The 19,338-nt window shown below is 32.3% G+C and overlaps 1 protein-coding gene across 8 annotated transcripts in view; it reads left to right on the top strand.

Annotated features, from left to right (window-relative positions):
- Window positions 1-19,338, top strand: part of LOC106881306 (splicing regulator ARVCF) — a 339,837-nt gene that overhangs the window by 301,047 nt on the left and 19,452 nt on the right. For 7 of the 8 annotated variants that reach the window (XM_089355327.1, XM_089355329.1, XM_089355331.1 and 4 more), the window contains one exon: window positions 7,512-7,534. In XM_089355327.1, coding sequence (XP_089211453.1) covers window positions 7,512-7,534 — 23 coding nt within the window. Of the gene's footprint in view, window positions 1-7,511; window positions 7,535-18,294; window positions 18,312-19,338 lie in introns of all 8 variants that reach the window. The other variant, XR_016242633.1, reaches the window with a different exon arrangement.

Here is a 19,338-nt window from a genome sequence, read left to right on the forward strand (position 1 = left end):
GCCATCAATAATTTTTTTTTAAATCATATAATTACAATAAAATAAAGCCCATGGTTGTCTCATTCAACATTTGCTTTGAATCCAATTGACTGATTGCTAAAAATCCTGCCAATATCCCTACCGGGTGGTAGTTCACTGAAGTTTGTTTGGCACATGAAATTCATTAAAATATTATTATTATTATTATTATTATTATTATTGTGGGCATGGTTGAAAGGTTTGAGGACAAAAGCAATTTCTTAACAATTTCAAGTACTCCTTGTTGAAAAAATGGCTGGTAGTGCAATAGAGGCTACCCTCAAATTTTATGGAAGGTGAATGAGAGTGGCATAATTGGCATGACTAAATGGATCTGCTATGCAACTCTCAGTTGGCAGTAGGAACTCGGAGAAGGTGTTTACCTTTGTGTATGTTTCTTAATCAATAATTCACTATTGTGTGTAGGATAACCCTTACCTCAACCACTCTTTTTGGTCATCTCTAATTCAGGGATCCTTTCATTTTGTTGCCATTGTTGTCTATTTATTCATGTTTTGTTTTTTTTTTGTTATTGTAGGTCTTGTCTTTTTTATTCAATTTAATTCTCTTCCAACTAAATTTCTCCACAACACACACTTCTCATTTTGTCCTTGTATTGCCCCCCCCCCCTCCAATCACTTTTGGTTCTTGTGGCTTATAAATGAAAGAGAATACAGAATAATGCTTTTCCTTATTACAAATTGCATTCTAAAGTTAAATTCTGCCAAGGTTTATTTTTGATTTTCTATTATTTATTTATTTTGTATTTCTGATTGCATATTACATTAGAAATAGCAGTAATACACTGGAGTTAGTTACTGAAACTTGCTTGCATGCCTAGTAAAAATTATTGATGCTGTAGCTACTGCAACTGTCTTTGTTGCTCTTATTTTAAGTATCAAGTCAAATATTGTCCTTGTTTATATAAGTAACAACTTCTTTATTTTGCCATTTCTTGGATGTTTGGCACTCGATAGATATATGCTTAGACACAGACACAAGATGATAAAATAATTTTAGTGTCCAGAAATATTTCATACACAGTTAAATCTATTTACATATATAGTTTGGTACAATCACACTGTCTTGAGGTTTATAGCCTCTTTTCAATCCAGGCATTTCTTTCCATGATATAACTCTCATATATCTCTTCTGATGGTACAGTGTCCTCAGTTATGCTTTTATTGATGCATTTTATGTTTTAGGCTCCATTGTGTGTGCATATACACACACACATAATGTGGAGTTTCACATATTCCATGTCTTTTACATATTGTTTATGTATTGATACATGCATATAGATATAATCTCAACATTCTTTTCTTACATATGCATACACTTATTTTGGTTCACTTTTTTTTTTGTTTTCCTTTTTACACACACACACACTTTGCTTTTATCATACAGTACATGTCACCTTATATTGATTATCAGAGTGATTGTCTGACAATTTTTGCGAGGTTTGGGGATTTTTTTTCGTTTTTTTACACAAAATAGTTTTTTCTTCCTCGGGTATGATGTAAACTTGGTTGTCAACTTTCTTCTTCTCAGTAGTTCAGCCTTGAAATTAGTTTTGTTTCTGACCTTTTCTCAGTACATGGTTACATGTTGCTAATAGTGATACCGGAACCTATTTGTTTCTTTTGCCTAACCTTAATTGTTCCTTGGTCTTAATCTCATTCTTTTTTACCTTCTCTCTCACTATCCTCTTTTTGGTAATCTTCTAATTATGATGCAGTATCACAGCAAATGGAGCCATCATATGGTAGTTCATAAGATACGTGTGTGTGCATACATACATACATACACACACACACACACACACACACACACACACACACATGTTATGCTCATTCCTGGTTCTGGTTAGCTACATATACATGCACACAACTAGCTCTTTTGTTTGTCTGTCCGTTTGTCTCTTTATTCTTCTGACTGCAAATCTTAAGCAAATATTAATAGTTAGGATTCAAATCTGTTTTAGCAGAACACTATTTCTCTGTTTTCCTTCTGACTGTAGAATTGGTGTAAGGAATTCCATTCTCCACCTTATCTCCCTTCAGTCGTTTTTTGTTTTTTTTCCTTCTTAACCAATTTGTCTGTTCTCAGAGGCAACTATAAGAATATTAAATTTAGTTTTTTTTTTCCTCAATACAAAAAGAACAATTTTGCTCACAATTGATTTTTATTTGCCTTATGCTTTCCTTGAATTCACTTCCCAACATCTTTTCCCCTTTCTTCCCTCTGTGTGCGAGTTACAAAGATATTGTAAGCAAGGTTATGCCAGTTTGTCAAACAATTAGCTTAGCTGCCCTTTAGCTTTTAATGCAAGCTTAAAACATACATATTACAAATACACTGCTATTGATTTTAAATTTGCTCTCTTTTGTACTTTTCTTTTTTTCTTTTTTTTATTATTATCATAATTATTATTATTATTAAGTCTTAAAATTTCTCTTTTTTTTCTCCCTCTTTTTGCATGATTATTTTTCTTGCTTCTAACTACTTTAATTTACTGTCAAGTTCTTACTGCACATTTTGATGCTACTTTTTACCCCTTATCCCTTGCATACCTTGATCACTTTGTCTATCTTAATAACCACGTTTACCCTGATCGTGTAGCTTCTTATGCTGGGGTTTCATCAAATGAATCCTTATCCCTTGCATACCCTGATCACTTTGTCTATCTAATAACCACGTTTACTCTGATCGTGTAGCTTCTTATGCTGGGGTTTCATCGAATGAATCCTTTGTTTGACTTTCTTGACACAGTTTAGACATAAAGTGTGTGTGTGTGTGTTCAGTTCAATTCATTATTTTCTTACAAATACACTGCAAAGTCTGTGTATATATGTGTGTGTGTGTGTACTTATAGAGTAATAAAAGAATGTAAGGTATTTCTGCTATTGTGAGGGGGGAAAATATGTGTGTATATTTCAGTATATATGTACATTAAGTAACTATTAATCTTAATGATCTTACAGAAACACACCTTCATCCATGTTCATCTGGTTTTTAACATTTTTCTCCCCACCAACACCACTTTAAAAACATAATAGACATCACTACAGAGCAATCCTGATGCTTCTTTCATATGGATCATACATTCTCTCTAAAATTTGGCCACCAAATGGTGTGAATTGATCTTTGTAAATAGAAACAGATTGGACTTAACCCTTTTGATACTATCCTGCCTCCTCTTCTATTATAAAATTTCCCATTTTAAAGTGACCTGAATCAAACTGTCCCTAATTCTATGTTATAAATTTCCTGTTTCAAAGCAATCTAAATTAAAACCTTCCATCAAAAATTCATGCTAATTTATGTTCCACACACTCTAGCTTAACATTTTAGCATTGAAACAGGCCATATCCTACCTACTTTATTTTTTGAACGACATTGTAGGATAGGTCTGAGGGGCCAGATTTGGCCAGTTTGAAAACAAATTACCTCATCATCAGAATCTCGAAATCACTAGATAAAGTCATGATCAATTCAAAACAATGTGAATAAATAAGCGTCACATTTAACAGAATAACCTAAACTTTAAAGGTTTAATAATGACAGTTCTTTTACTAAATTCTTCACTATTTTCAAAATTAATTGCAACAAAGGCATTGTATGTCAATAGAAATATGATAACAAAAGGGTCGATTACAACATAAAGGGAGCATCAAAAGTTGATTGTAGAGATGTGTTACTAATTGTCAGAAAGTTGCAGCTACTAGGAACTGCATAGGGGTGGGATGGCCGGTGGGGTTAATTGAAGTGTGACTTTAACCTTTTTATTTTGTTGTATTTTTTGTAGGGTTGTTTTTACTCATCATTTGCAGTGTGTATTTATTGTATATTTAATGTTTATTTCTTATGCTGCTATTTGAATTTTTATCTTTTGTGTGTTTTTGTTGTTTTCGTTTTTTTTTTTTAAAGTTTCTGATTGGTATGTTGACCATAAAATATTACCTGACAACTGCATGGTTGATTGGCTCAATACACTTTGAAGCCTCTCCAATGATGCTGAAAACGTTTTGGCCTCTCTCTCTATTTTTTTATTAGAGGATATTAAATATGATTATCATCGTTGATAATGTTTGAGAGGTTATCTTAACTTAGATTTTGCTTCAGTGTTTGGTCATATGTTATATGAGACAGGTGTGTGAGGTTATGATTGCAGATTTCATAATCTAAACAATCTTGGTTACTTCTGTTTTACTTGTTACTGTTCTGGTTAAGTCCTCTTCTACCCAAGTATGTTTTGATGAAACAAACCTATTATCAGATATTTTCCAGCCTTGACCATCTCATCTTTTTATTTCCAAGGAGATATTTATGCTCAGCATTGCATGCAAAAACAAATAGATAAAATTACCAAGACAGTGCTCCAGCAGACCATTGACTGAAACCAATAAAAGAATAAGTTATATAAACTGCTTACAGCAACGAACTAATTCTAGACATAGGAGAATTGATTGACTTGGTTCTTCTTGTTATTGTTGTTGCTTAGATCCAGGTCAGCCCCAGTCAAGTAGACCTATTATCAAAGGACTTTTTATTTTTTGTCTGGTAGTTTGCAAATAGATCCAACTTACCTGTGTATCTTTTCTCTTAAGATTTTGTGGTGGGACACTCGGAGTTACGGTGAAGTGGATATGTATTCTAGTTTTTTGATCTTGTTTGTATCATTTTTGGTAGCAGCAAATACTTTGAGATAGGAGGGGGGGGGGGGGTGCTTGTTAAGACATACCTCATCTCTGAACCAATTAGCAAATTTAAGTCAGTAGGTTGTTAATTAAAGAAAAACTTGGCTGCATTTTGTAACAGGCCAAGCTATCACACAGAGACTCTATCATTGATTTGCTGATGTCCTATTTCTGTAAGTTCATGAGATAGTTTGACATTAACTTTGTATAGAGCTGTTGTTAGTTAGCGGCTATTAGTTGTTGCATAACTTTAATCAAGGTTGCAGAAACAGGAAACATCTGATTGAACAATATTTTATGGTTATTTCTAGTCATGGTGTGCTTTCACTGAAAGTAGATCTACCAAAAATTGGTGTGTTTTATTATTGTTAAGTTTACTAGATACATTGATGTTAAAGCTGTATAGAGCAGCTGTCACAGTTAGCTGCATTTAGTTGCTGTGTAACTTTGGTCAAGGCTGTAGAAACAGGAAACAGTTGATTAAGTGGTATATTATTGATATTTCTAGTTGTGGTCATGAAGCCTTCATTGATACATTAGTTGATCTACTAAAGACTGGATTGAGCCAAATTATATAATAGAGCATATCTTCCAAAAATACAGCCTTTAAAATACTGATGTATATAACATTTAGAATGTGTATACAAGCATGAAATGACACTAGCTGTAATATTTTGTTTCTGAAATTTCTAACACAAGTGTCTGAAATTTTTCTTAGACTTGTTCCAATCCACCCTCGACATTGCACCCAACTATGTGTTTTGTAACTTACAAGTGCCTTTGAGAAGTTTCTCTGAGACAAGATATTATAGCTAGCACCATTCTACAATCTTATATGTATTACAAATATTGCACATATCATTAATTTAATTCAATTCTAGCTTTCACACAAATCAATGAATTGTTTTTTTGTTTTTTTTTCTTTACTGATATCAATATCAGAACTGGCATGTTTTGGTTTAGTTCTGGTGAGAGAGGACTGGATTAGGTTAAAGCAACGTCTGATGATCCACTGATGACATTGAGTGAGCTGTGTTTTGTAACACATGCACGCATCTCATTGAGAATTTTCTCTGAGACGAAATATTACAGCTAGCATTGTTCTATATTTGTACGTATATTGTTACATGTACTACTATTTTAATCAAATGCAGTGTTAAGTGTGTATATTGATTCAATATAGTCTTTATTTCAAAGATTATCTAGAGTTTCAATTTTGAAATGTTCAAAAAACTAGCGAGTTCTGGAAAAGTTCTTTAATTCTTTTTGTTTTGGTTAACTGTTGCAGAGGAGAGTGTTACAGTTTTATCAGTTCCTTTTTTGTTGTTTCATACAAGATGTCATGTACAGTTGATACTTGGATGCAGTGCAGATCACTGGGGTTATGAATTTAAATGCCTTTGCTTATAGAATTAGAGTACACTGGGGATGGTAAGTCTCTTCACATATATATATATATATATATATATATATATATATGAAACTAGAAGTGCACAAAGCAAAGTGTACAATTGTATTTAGCAAGTTCATGTGCACTAACATGTGAAGACATTTGCCATGGATTGCTTAGGGAAAGAAATTCTCCTTATAAACACCACTGGGCTATGAATGATGTCATCATACCTTAGGACATGTGTTTCTGCATTGTTACACTTCTTCAGATAGAGACACTGTATCCATCATTCACATTCCACTAAGAATTGCTGTTCTTTTATTTTCATATAGTCTATAAGGAGAATTCTTATCCTAAGACATTTTTATCCATAGCAAAGCATTTCCCATGTCCAGGTGTACATGATCATATTAAATATAATTGTACACAATTATATTTCAATCTCTGCTGTTTCATGTTCCTCTAGTTAATTAATTCTAGCTTGATACAGCTTTGTGCACATCAACAAATTTACTAATGTAAGAACAGCAGTTCTTACCGGGCTATGACTGACAGATTTGGCTTCTATAGTTGATGAATCATAATGGTACAGAAACATGTGTCTTGTTGTCCACTGATGTCATTCATAGCCTAATTTCTACGGTGGAAATCTTTCCACATCCAAGTGGACACAAACATGTTGAATGTAATTGTATTCACTTTTTATATATGTGTATGTATATGTATATATATTTATTTATTTATTTATTATTATTATTATTATTATTATTATTATTATTATTATTATTATTATTATTATTATTATTACTACTACTACTACTACAACTACAAAGCAAAGAAACACTGCTTTTGCTGATTCATAGGAATAATTCCTAAATAATATTTCAAATTCAACAATTCTGTTTCAGAAGTAATATCTATGAATGAGTGAAAGCAGAGTTTCTCTGCTTAAACATTAAATTTGTAAATTATGCTTTATATATATATAAATACATATATATATATATATATATATAAAGTCTTCTTGGTGCCTGAAAGATGGCACATAGCAAGAACTCCAAACAACAATAGAGAAAATCACCAGCTTCAAACAAATATATATTTATTTCAAATTTCTATACAAACATGGACAAGATTTTTCTGAGTTTTTTTTTCTTTTTATGTAGCCCGATGACCTTCCTGTCGCCGGCCCTTTTACCATCTCTTATAACACACACCCTGTCCCTGCATACCTTGAGCCATCTGAAGAGATTGGTAATAGGTTTGGCATATAGCCATAAAGCACAGTCTCAGAAAATCACCCAATCCATGCCAATATAGAACAGCAGATGTATAACAATGATGATGATGATGTCTGATTTTCTTTTTTCTTTTTCTTTTTTTGTTTTCTTCTCTTTTAGAAATCCATTGCAGTAATGAAAGGGTGAGTAGATTTAAAATTTAATTTTAAGGGAGGCTAACAAGAAAAAATATTTCAGCTCTAATGAATTGTCGTCTAAAATGTCCATATCCATCTATGTGTGTGTGTGTGTTTGTCTCTCAATTGAATATATATATATATATATATGTATATATATATATATGTTTGTTTGTGTGTGTGTGTGTGTGTGTGTGTACACACACACAAAGAATCTGAAGTGACATTGCTCAATTCCAGTTTGTGCATGCGATACCTCCCACAGTCATGATAGCTGTGAAATTATTGTGCTGTACTACTGGCCTCATGGTCACAATTTTCAAACTTTATGCCAATATTTTACACATGGCACATAACTCTGTCTTCCATGTAATGGATTAATTCAACTACACTGCCAGCAATATCATCTATGACATTAAATGCCGACTCTGTGACTAAGTTATATGTAGGCAAAACTGGTCTGAGACTAGTCAATACATTTATTGAGCAGCTTTAGGATGTCTGACTATGCACTGTTAGATCACCTGTTACCCACCATTACCTCTCACCTAACCACACAGATTAGCGCATATCCATTTCTAGCATCACCTTACACCATGATTCTCTTTTATCCCAGTTCCAACATAACAGTAACTCATTTTTCACCTTGAAACAACTCAGCTAAATGGAATAAAACAACTGATTTTATTTCTTGTAGCTACATATATTTTCAGAAACATGCATATAAATGCTCACACATTGTTGATCTAATTATAATAGCTATACATACACCTTACAATACACCATGTTTTACTTATAACTTTCATACACTTCAAATATATAAAATACTAACACATAAATATTTACACAGACATACATGAGTTACTCATCCATTACCACCCTTTACTATCACCTTTGTAGCTGTAAAACTCCTTTCCTTTTCCTTACTCCTTCCATTTTTCCACTCATCACACAGCCTTTCTCTCTACTAACTCAACATACATTTTCATTTCATAGAACTTCTTTTTCTATTTTTTTCTCCCCTGTTCTTTCATCTGAAGTGGGGCAGCAGTCCAAACTGTTGAATATTCTTTTTTTTTTCTTTTCCGGCTTTTAACTAATTTTATAAACATTGTATTTATAATATTGTTCTATGTGTCTTTTATTTCTGAGACACTGCCTGGGACTTTCCGCCATACAGATAAAGGACTTACTCTTATTCGCAGAATACTTCATTTGGATCACATTGGACCCATATTATCATTACGGGAACTGTGGATTGGCAGGATCATTAGTGTTGGGTAAAATACCTTGTTGTATTAGATTCAACATTTTATGTTCTGAATTCAAATCCCGCTAAGTTTAACTTGGCTTTTCGTCCTTTCAGAGTCAATAAAATAAAGTACCAATCAAGAATTGGTTGTTGATTTAATCAACTATTCCCCTCTTGTTAGAAACAATTATTGGTTATTGTTCCAGCTTACCTAGTTGACAAAAGTTGGTTTTATTCATTCATGATTGAGTTCTTAATTAAGGTGAGGAAGGATATCCAGCTGCAAAATTGATAGCTCCAGTAAATAAATCGTTCAACTTGTACCTGTAAATACACATTTCTCATTGTCAAAAGAACACGAGCTTGAGCTGACAGTGAGTTAACTGTTCCGAAGAAAATTGCTATAATACTAACTTGTTTAACTTATGCTAGCATAGAGCATACACACACATATATATTACAAGATATGAAATAGGTGATCCCAAATTGGGGTGAATGTAATCCCTGAAGTGTACATTTCTCCTTGCTTAGGAATTAGATTTGTTGATCCTGGATTTGTACATTTTTTTTTATTTCAATTATTTTTTTTTTTAAATGTCAAGTTATGAAGAAAATTAAGTGGACCTGTTTTGATTAAAAAAATACTAATTTTATTTTCTGCCACTTTTTATTTAATGACCTATATCAAATACTTTTTAATTATTTACCAAGTGGTCTTATTCAGATGTCTGAGTTTGGTTCTGGTATCTGTTCATCATTATTAGATCATAAATAAGTGATATTAGTATCGTTTTAACTTAGAAATAAGCATGTTTTAAAACAATATTTTAAATCCCACTCTTTATTTTGGCAGAAGTGTAAACTTGAATTATTGCACAAAGGAGTGCAGGAGTAAGTTTACTTTCAAACAGTTACCAAGATGTATTTTGGCTGAAAAATGTCAGGAACTCCTGTTGTAAGGCTAATGGTGATACATAATATTTTAACCAACCAGTTTTCCTGTTAATTTGTACTAAATTACATAATTTTTGATTCCCATAAAAAGATCAGATGCAAATTTGTATAATATTGGGTCAATTGACTTTGCAACTTTATGTTGCATTTCCCTATTCTTATACCTTAAAGTATGAAGTAGGAGTGAAACTGTTTGTGTTAACTCAGTATGCTGTGGAAAACTTGGTTAACAAATAGCATGCAAAACTTCAGAGTTATGTGCCTTGCCTGGTTATCCCACACAATGGCTGTTGTAGTTATTAAGTTTGAAATTCTGTCCATGTAATTTCGTAGTGTCACACTTTAAATTCACAGCTGTATTTTGCTGGGAAATGTCTATACACACACATATATATAAATGAATCAATGTCATAACCTTGTGACCGAAAGAAGCTGGCTCACCATTGAGTTATAAATATTGTTTATATTTTCAGCCAAAATTGTGATTAAATATTTGAATTTATTTTATTTCTTTATTTACATTCTTTTCCTTTTCAGCTTTTATTTCTTTTTTCTGTTTCAAAGATGTTACCTTTTTGTTGTTAACTCAGTAAAAGTAGACCTATACTCTATATTAGAAAATTAATAAAACACATACAATTTCAGGGTACCTATAATATCAGGTCACATTAAATCTGCTGTTTCAGAAACAGTGATGTTCAGCTAATTACCCAACAGCTATTTATTTTACCATTTCTGGTTCATGTTTCAATAATCTTATGTAGGATCCATAGAGTTTATGGTACCAGGCTATGTCCTATTTTCCTGATGGTCATGATAATCAATTCCTCCGTGAATTTAATCTCTGACATGTATCTGAAGGTTAACTCCAATCACAGGTGCACACTCACCAGGTAATTCATTGGGACATGCTTGAGAGTCCCACAGGCAAGCTGAAACGAAACAAGCCATATTATAATGATAACAGAGATTCATTGTGACAGAAAATTAATACCAGTTTTATAATGAAGTTTATTCAGGCTGTTACAGTCCTCTTATGAATTTATGGCTTCATACCAATATATAAGTAGCAGGATTGATAAAGCACCAAACAAACTGATATGCTGTATTTAGTTATATTTTGACATTAAGTTCAAATTTTGCTAGTGTTGGTCTTGTCTTCCATCCCATCAGAGTTAGAGTACATTATTTAGTATATCATACTGACTGTAAGTCTTCCCACCCAAATTTGACACCTTGTGCTCATGTGAGAAATGTGTCGAAATCAGTAGAATGCCAAAGTGATTAGAAGTAGTTATGAGTTCCCCTTCTTTGCATTCTCATATCAGATTTTACCAAAATTTCTGAAGGGTCAATGTTATTTACCTCATCCCTAAAAGAAACAAGGACTAGTGCCTGTGTTATAAATAATTTTTATCATGTTAAAAATTATTATTATAACTATTAAAGTATTGAGCTGGCAGAATCATTAGTTTCAGAAAAATGCTTTGTAGCATTTCTTCTGCTTCTTCACATTTTCAGTTTAAATTCTGCCAGGGTTGACTTTGCCTTTCATCCTTTCGAGATCAATAAATTAAGTACCAGTTGAGTACTGGGGTTGATGTAATTGACTAGTCCCCTCCCCAAAAGTTTCAGGCTCTGTGCCTATAGTAGAAAGGATTATTATCATTATTGTTGTTGTTGTTGTTGTTTTTCTTGTATTTTTATTGTTTTGATTTTAAATCCTTAAGATTGATTTAGCACATTTAAATTTCCTATTTGCTGCACTACCCTCACTAAACTTTACTACTCTGGCAACTACTCTTGCACTCTTAAGAAGCAATTGCAAGCTATGGGCATGAAAAACCATTCTTATTTAGCTCATCATATAAAAGGTAATAAAATAAACATCAAGAATGCATAGTTTGGGTTGTCTACTAAAAATTCAAATTGCGTGTAGAAGTATCATCATTCTAGTTGAATTCTTAGTGATCACGACATTTAATATCAACTCTAACGACTCCAATAATAATTCATTGATATACAGACCAATTAATTTTGTGAAAAAAAAAAAGTCCCATACATGTCTGTGTAAACAGTCTTGCTGTAAAATAATTTTGAGTGCTAAAGTCATTAGAGAACATGTGCAGGACTAATAATAATATTAAAGTTTTTATATAATTATTAGAACACAAGAGACATGTGAAGATCTGTGTTAGCAAGAGTGACCACAGAAAAGGTAACATGTGATGTGTGGCAAAATCATTCGTATGTTGGACAAAATACTTAATGGCATTTCTTCTGGCTCTTTACATACTCAGTTCAAATTCTGCCAAGATTGACCTTGCTTTCATTCTCTCAGGGCTGATAAAATAAGTACTAGTTGAGCAGTGCGGTCGATATAATTGACTTATCTCTCCTTTAAAATTATTGGCCACATGCCAAAATTTGAAATCATTATTGTACTGTGAAGAGAATAGTTACCTATATTTTGAGTGGAACCCTCCTACAGGGAAATTATTTAAGACTGGTTTCAGTCATGGGACTATGGTTATGCTGTCACAACATCTTTTAAAGCATTTAAATTGATCCTATTGGCAACAGTACTTATTTCAAGCTTGATATATATATAGATATAATCAAATATATTAGATTCTTGACATAAAAGAACACAACTTGACGAATTGATAAAATTAACATAGACACCCAAACACACACTTTCCACTTATAGTTACCAAATTCTACTCATGCAATGTTGGTCAACCCAAAGACATACGGCAAGACACCAAAGTTAGTGTGGAATGCAATGCAATTGGAATCACATGGTTACAAAGGAAACTTTTTAATTACATGGCTGTGTCTCTACCTCCAAATGTTGATAAATTTCATTCTCTACAATTCTACTGAACATGTTTTGATTTTTATCCTCCTGCAATTTTCACTGTTTGAACTCCTCGTCTACTTTTTAGGGACTTTTAAATACCAAATTATTCTACAGCATAAATAAATATCTTTTATATATATATATATATATATATATAACTTTTTATTTTATAGAAATAACTTATAAGTCCCATTAGCATAATAAATCCCATTAAGATGCAGCATGCAGAATTATTTTCTCACAACTGTAGAATTAATGAGAGCAAAGTGTCACATAGCTCATATTTTCCATAGGACAATTAACCTCATCTCCTATGTCTCTATTTAACCTTACCAGTTGCCTTCAGGTCTGGTATTTCACTTTCCTGATAATGATCTATCCATTTCTTTCTTTTTGTGTGTTATAATTTACTGGTAATTGGCATCCAGTTTTTCTCCTTAAATTTTCCCCTTGCCTTCCTCTTCCACTTTGATTGTTGCCAATCAACTAATCCTAATCATTTCATTCTACAACCTTGGCTCACCTCTACTCTGACTTTATTTTTTTTTTTTTAAATATATGTCATCTTTACATTGTTTTTCCCATGAAAGAGATGAAATTTGTTGTAGCAGTTTTTCTTACAACTAAATGTTCTTTATACTGTCAGCCACAAGTATAGAGAGAGTGAATGATTTATGAGACTGTCAAACAGGCAAACTTGACGAGGCTGAGTTATGTATCTTATCTAAGAGAACAACATGATAGCAGTTGCTTAAGAACTCTTGATAAGAAACTCAGCTCCCTTTGTCCTCAAAGCCATGTATATATATATATATATATATATATATATATATATATATAATATGTTGGTGCTGTTTCTCAGTACCCTTCATTATAATTATATCTATATAATTATATATCTATATTAATTCTTACCTATATGGTTTTTATTACATGCTGACCACTGGTAAGATCATTTATTCATTTTTGCACTTTCAACCTGTGCTAATGGAGTGTAAAATGATGTGGTCTTGGAGCCTTTTGACGTTTATCTCTAGCATGTTGGTGTTGTTTCTCGGTCCCCTTAATTATAATTATATCTATATAATTATCTCTCTCTCTCACTATATATATATATGTATATAGATAGATAGATAGATAGATAGATAGAATAATTCTAGAATGGAATTAATATTTAATACATGCATTTCCACAAATCACATGACTTCAACATCAGAGTCTGTATCCTTAGGACACTTACAGTATAGTCCATAGTATCTGTGGGCATCCCAAGGATACGGACTCTGATGTTAAAGTCAAGTGATTTGTGGGAATGCACATAACGATGCATTAAATATTTATAAAATACCATCCTAGAGTTATTATTATTACTATATTTATCCTGCATTATATCAGTATAACTATGCTGCAACCCCCAAAAAACTGACTTACTAGTCGGTATCATTAGACAGTAGCCAGCATAATGAAATAGGAGTTTTATTTGCATACCCTTAACGTTACCATAAACGAATTTAAAAGATATATATATATAAGGGATGACCACTAGGTGGACATCCAATATGCTAGAAAGAGGTCTAGCATATTGGATGTCCACCTTGTGGTCATCCCTTATACACAGGTAATACAATTTTTTCTGAATTTTCAGATTTTTTATATGCTAGGCCACTTGGTTTTAAATTGAATTAATATTCAATTTATCGACCTATATATATATATATATATATATATATATATATATATATATATATATATATATATCCATCCTTAAATTAGGATTAAATTCATTAATTTAAGCCAGGGAAGTGTGCATATGTAGAAATATCAATTTCAGGATAGATCAGGGTCTCATATTTTCAAAGGCACAAACATGTAGTGTGTGAAATGACCACATGGCCACACCCAACAAGTTCAATCATTGAGTGCACACTCACCTTTGTATACATGTTCGTGTGTGTGTGTGTGTATATATATATATATATATATATATATATATATATACATATATACACGCACACACACGTATATGATGTGCCACTTGTGGACTGTTTATCATTTAATATACAATATGGTTCCTCTCATTTAGTTAGTTTGAAGTATTTCTGTTTCAGATATGCTCGTGCACCACCACTGCTATAGATACAGTGTAAATAGAAACACAAAGCTACAGAATCTAGGGGCAAACAGTTTTCAAATTCAGTTTCTTTTCTGATTTAAAAAGGATAAAATTCTATAGGCACAGGTATGATTATGTAGTAAGCAGTTTGCTTCCAACCACATGGTTTCAACTTCTGTCCATGGTGTACTAACAGTGCAAAACCTTGAGCTAGTGTCTTTTACCATAGCCCTGGGCTGACCAAAGACTTGTGAGTAGCCATGACAGGCAGAATCTGAAGGATTGTTGTGTGTGTGCGTGTGCGTGTATGCATAAGCATGCGTGTGTGCCACCACCACTGCTTGACACCCAATGTTTGTTTACATTCCTGTGACAGAATGTGTACTAGGCTTAAATTAATTAGTTTCAGGATTGATTTGTTTCACTAAACCCTTTCAATCTGGCACCCCAGGATAGCCATAGTTCAGTGGCTGAAACAAGTAGAAGATAAGTTTTCTTCTTTATTTCTCCCCCCCCCCTCTCCCTTTGCAGTTCCTATTAAGTTTTCTTTATTTCTCTTCCCTCCCTTTGCAGTTCCCATTATGTTTCATTAGCCAGTTCTTCAAGGTTAGCATGAAGCACTGAAGCAAATAAAAAATGTATTTAAGATGCTGTTACTAAGCGACCTTTTTGATTACTATCATTGTGTTGTACCTATTGGTAATATACATTATTATTGTAGATACTTAACTGGAGACAGGATGCTTTGCTCGTTGCCAAGTGCAATAAATGATAGTAAGATCATTTTATGAAAACCTCTCTTTGCTACAGTATGTGAAAACCTAAAATTGCCAAAAAGCAATTCATTCAGTGTGATATGGAAAAAAATATGCATGTAAATTAGTTGGGTCAAAGAGAGAATGAAAAAGACATCCTACTCATGTACTGAGACAAATAGACTTCATGAGTTCTTTTGGAGATTGGATTACATATGATGTTACATGTGATACTTTCATTTTCATCTAATTAATCCCACAATCTATAATCTAGGTTTTGATGTTTCAACTTTTTAATTCATGTTTGCCTACACAACAGTATACACAATATAAGCAAGCTGTTTCTATTTTTCTATCTTTTTTTAGACTAATTTTTCTACATAATTTTGGGAGGGTAGGGATTGCTCAATTTCCATGATTCCACCACCCCCTCCCCCATTGCTCTGGAAAAATGACAATGTTGCAGAAAATTAACAACTGCTATAATTTTTCTTTATTTCCATGGAATTTTTGAAAAATTTTATTGAAGTTCCTGTAGGGTCTTCCCTTTGTACCAACTCATTTGATTGATATGTTATAATTATATATATATATATATATATATATAATGTGTGTGCACTACCCTGGGAGTATTGAGCATACATACAGAAGCATAAAATAAGTTAAATCTAGTGCTTTATATAAGACATGCACATTTTAGTTTCTTAAATGTGAGTAGTTTAGGTACTTCACTTTCATTTTCTCCTGGTCATACTTATCTTTCATATGACTCCTCTACTTTTATATCTATTTTCACTAAGCTGTCCATATCTTTCTCACTACATAGCTCAGACTAAACTGGTTTTAGGTGACACTGGTTCTATTTTGTTTCTTACCATTTCTTTTGCTACTTCTACTATTAGTGATGCTACTCCAGCATGGCCAACTTGACGATTCAAACTAAATAGAGAACTCGAGAACCATTCATTGACAAGTTTCAATTGATGCTGTTTATTTAGCGCCAGGTTAACTTTTTAAGTATATCTATTATCAAAGGCACTGAATCCTTGACCATCCCATCTTAGAGGTTTATAAGATTACAGTATCTAATATTTTCTATCAAAGGTCCTTACTGCTTTAACTATATGATTTAGGTATGATTCTTACTGCTTTCGGTAATTTTCATATAAATTCAACATAGAGGGTACTATTTCAGTTATGTATCTAAAAAGTGGCACTTGCTGTATGGGGTCATAAGCAAGTGGGCAAAATTAGCTTCCTTTTGGTTCTAGGGTTTTTTGGTTTTAACATGGCACAGAGGTGTTTGGAAAATATCATTCTGTAAAAAAGAGCACTTCGCTCCAAACGGTTTGAGAAACACTAGTCAGAAGTCTTTCTGATGAAGTTAATCAACTGCTTGCTATCAGAATACTCTTCACTTATATATTGAAGTAACAGAAATGGTCATGTCAGTGCAAATGCATTTCTCTATATTCTGATTTCAAATCCCATATATGTCAACTTCATCTTTTTAACTCTCCAGGCAAGTGATATAAATACTTGTTATGTGCTGACATATGATTCATTTGATTATTCTTCATTCCTAATGAAATGTATGGTTTTTGTACTAATATAAGAGAAAACTGTAAATTGCTACTAAATGCAATCTGTAAGCTCTAGGTCAGTGATGGGCAAATTGTGATCTGTGGCACTTTCTGAATGGCACTTCAACAACAAATTACCCTTTTTTTTTTTTTTTTTAGTAGTGCTGCCTTTTTCTCAAAAGGGGTTGCCTATGCCTGCTCTAGGTCCTCTACAGAGCTTATTTATTGTTGGAATGATTGAATCAATGAGTATTAAATGCTTTGAGTATGGATACAGTACAGTACCAGTTTGGGGGTTTTAACTAGACACCTTCCAGGAGTAATTCCATGCCATTTATAAATTCTGCAAACCCTAACTCTCATTTTATTAGTTATACATATTGAAAGCTGAAAAACTGAGTTGAAATCCAGATCAGCTATGAAAATAGAATTCTTGAAGACTATTGAAAAATACTCCAATTAAAATTAATAACACTTATTAATCTTTACTCTTGATACTTGATTAATCATTAAAAAGTCAACACCTTATTGTTGTTGTCAATGTAGTAAGCTGGTGGTATTTTTGGAGCATCTGGAAAAAAATGCTTTGCAGTTTTTTTTTTCTGGCTCTTTACATTCTAAATTCAAATCTCACCAAGATAAACTCTGCGTTTTATCCCTCTGGAGTTAAGTACTGGGGTAGATGGCATCAAAATCGTAAAATCGTTGATCTTCTAAATCAGAAATCATCATCATCATCATTATTGTGCTTGTCATCATGGAAGAAGTGTTAACACTAATGGCTGAGTGGTGAACTACATATCTCTCATTTTTATAGCTCCTCTCATTTCTTAGATTTACAAGGTCAAATTTTTAGAGCATCTGATCTACTTTGAATTAACTCCTTCCATCACAAAATTGCTCTCTTGCTTTCTAAATCATTAATATCCTTATGCTGTCACCTTAATCATCATCATTCAGTTTAGAAAGCTATTGACTACCATGAAAAAATTTGAAATTTAATTTTCCTACTTTGAGACTTTAACTTTTTATAGTTCAGCTTAATTTTATTTTTATTTTTTCTGCTTTTTTTTCCACTCCCATTTCACGAGCTTTAGCATGGATTTTTTTTTTTTTTTCTAAAGGCCCTTAACTCTGAAAGTATGTATATGTATGTCAGTGTGTGTGAACATTTCTCTCCTCATTCACTTTCCATTGTTGCCAGATCTAACAGTGTTGCTGTCATTCTCTGTTGATTTTCTTCTAGATCAGAAAGAAAAGTCGGTAAGGAAAGGCTTGAAAAATCTGATCAGTTCTCTAAAGGGCATTAGATTGTTGAATTATTTAAAATCTTCATTGATCTATTGCCTCATATTAACAAAACATACAGTTGCTATGTTTCTTTTAGCCTCTCTCTCTCTCTCTCTCTCTTTCTCTGTTCTTTGACTCCATTACTCCCAAACTTGCATGGTCTTTAATCTTGTTGCCGTTCTTCGTTCTCTTTCTATGTAGAAACTGTACTGCCAGTCTTGCTTATTAACCCTTTAAATGCACCAGCTGTCATGAGTTGGTTAATTAGCCAAACAATGTTTCAGTTTCCAACAAAAGAAGTGTACATTGAAAACTGTTACTTCTTTTTGATGAGGAAAATTAAAATAGATAGACTGTTGTTCTCTTCATTATGCATGATATATGAAATGATGCAATTTGTTTAAGGGATAAATTCGATAATATCAACGTATTCAAGCCAAGAAAAAAATGATTTCCATGAAATCTAAGATGTAACTAAGAAGTTACCAATTAAAGGGTTAATAGGTAGAGTTATAGTTTTTTCTCTCTCAAAATTAAAGACCTCCACTCTGTGAAATTGTCCTTCCTTCTACAATACTTTCTGATCGCATGTCGGTTGTTTTTTTTTTTTTAATGTCTTCCTGAATATTTAAAGAAAAATAAATGTTTAAAATCATTAATTTATTATCTTTATTTTCATCATTTGAATTTTATTTATTAGTAAGTTATTTTTATTTTTTATTTTTTCGCCTCCATCATCATGATAGTAAAAAAAAATTACTCATCCTTTCATAGCAAAAAAAACAAAAACTTATTTATTTTTTATATTTAGTGAAGTTAAAACACAACACTTAAAAATTGATATAGAGTTACTTCAACTACAAAAATTCACTTACATATTTAAAAAAAAATTTTTACACAGATTATCTCCCTTTCAAACTGCTTATTGAAATTAACGAAATATGTTTTATATATTTTGTCATTATATTGTCACTTTTTTTTCTTCATAAAATTTGGAACC

Source organism: Octopus bimaculoides, chromosome 7 (assembly GCF_046866305.1).
Source record: "Octopus bimaculoides isolate indiv1 chromosome 7, ASM4686630v1, whole genome shotgun sequence".
Classification (NCBI taxonomy): domain Eukaryota; kingdom Metazoa; phylum Mollusca; class Cephalopoda; order Octopoda; family Octopodidae; genus Octopus; species Octopus bimaculoides.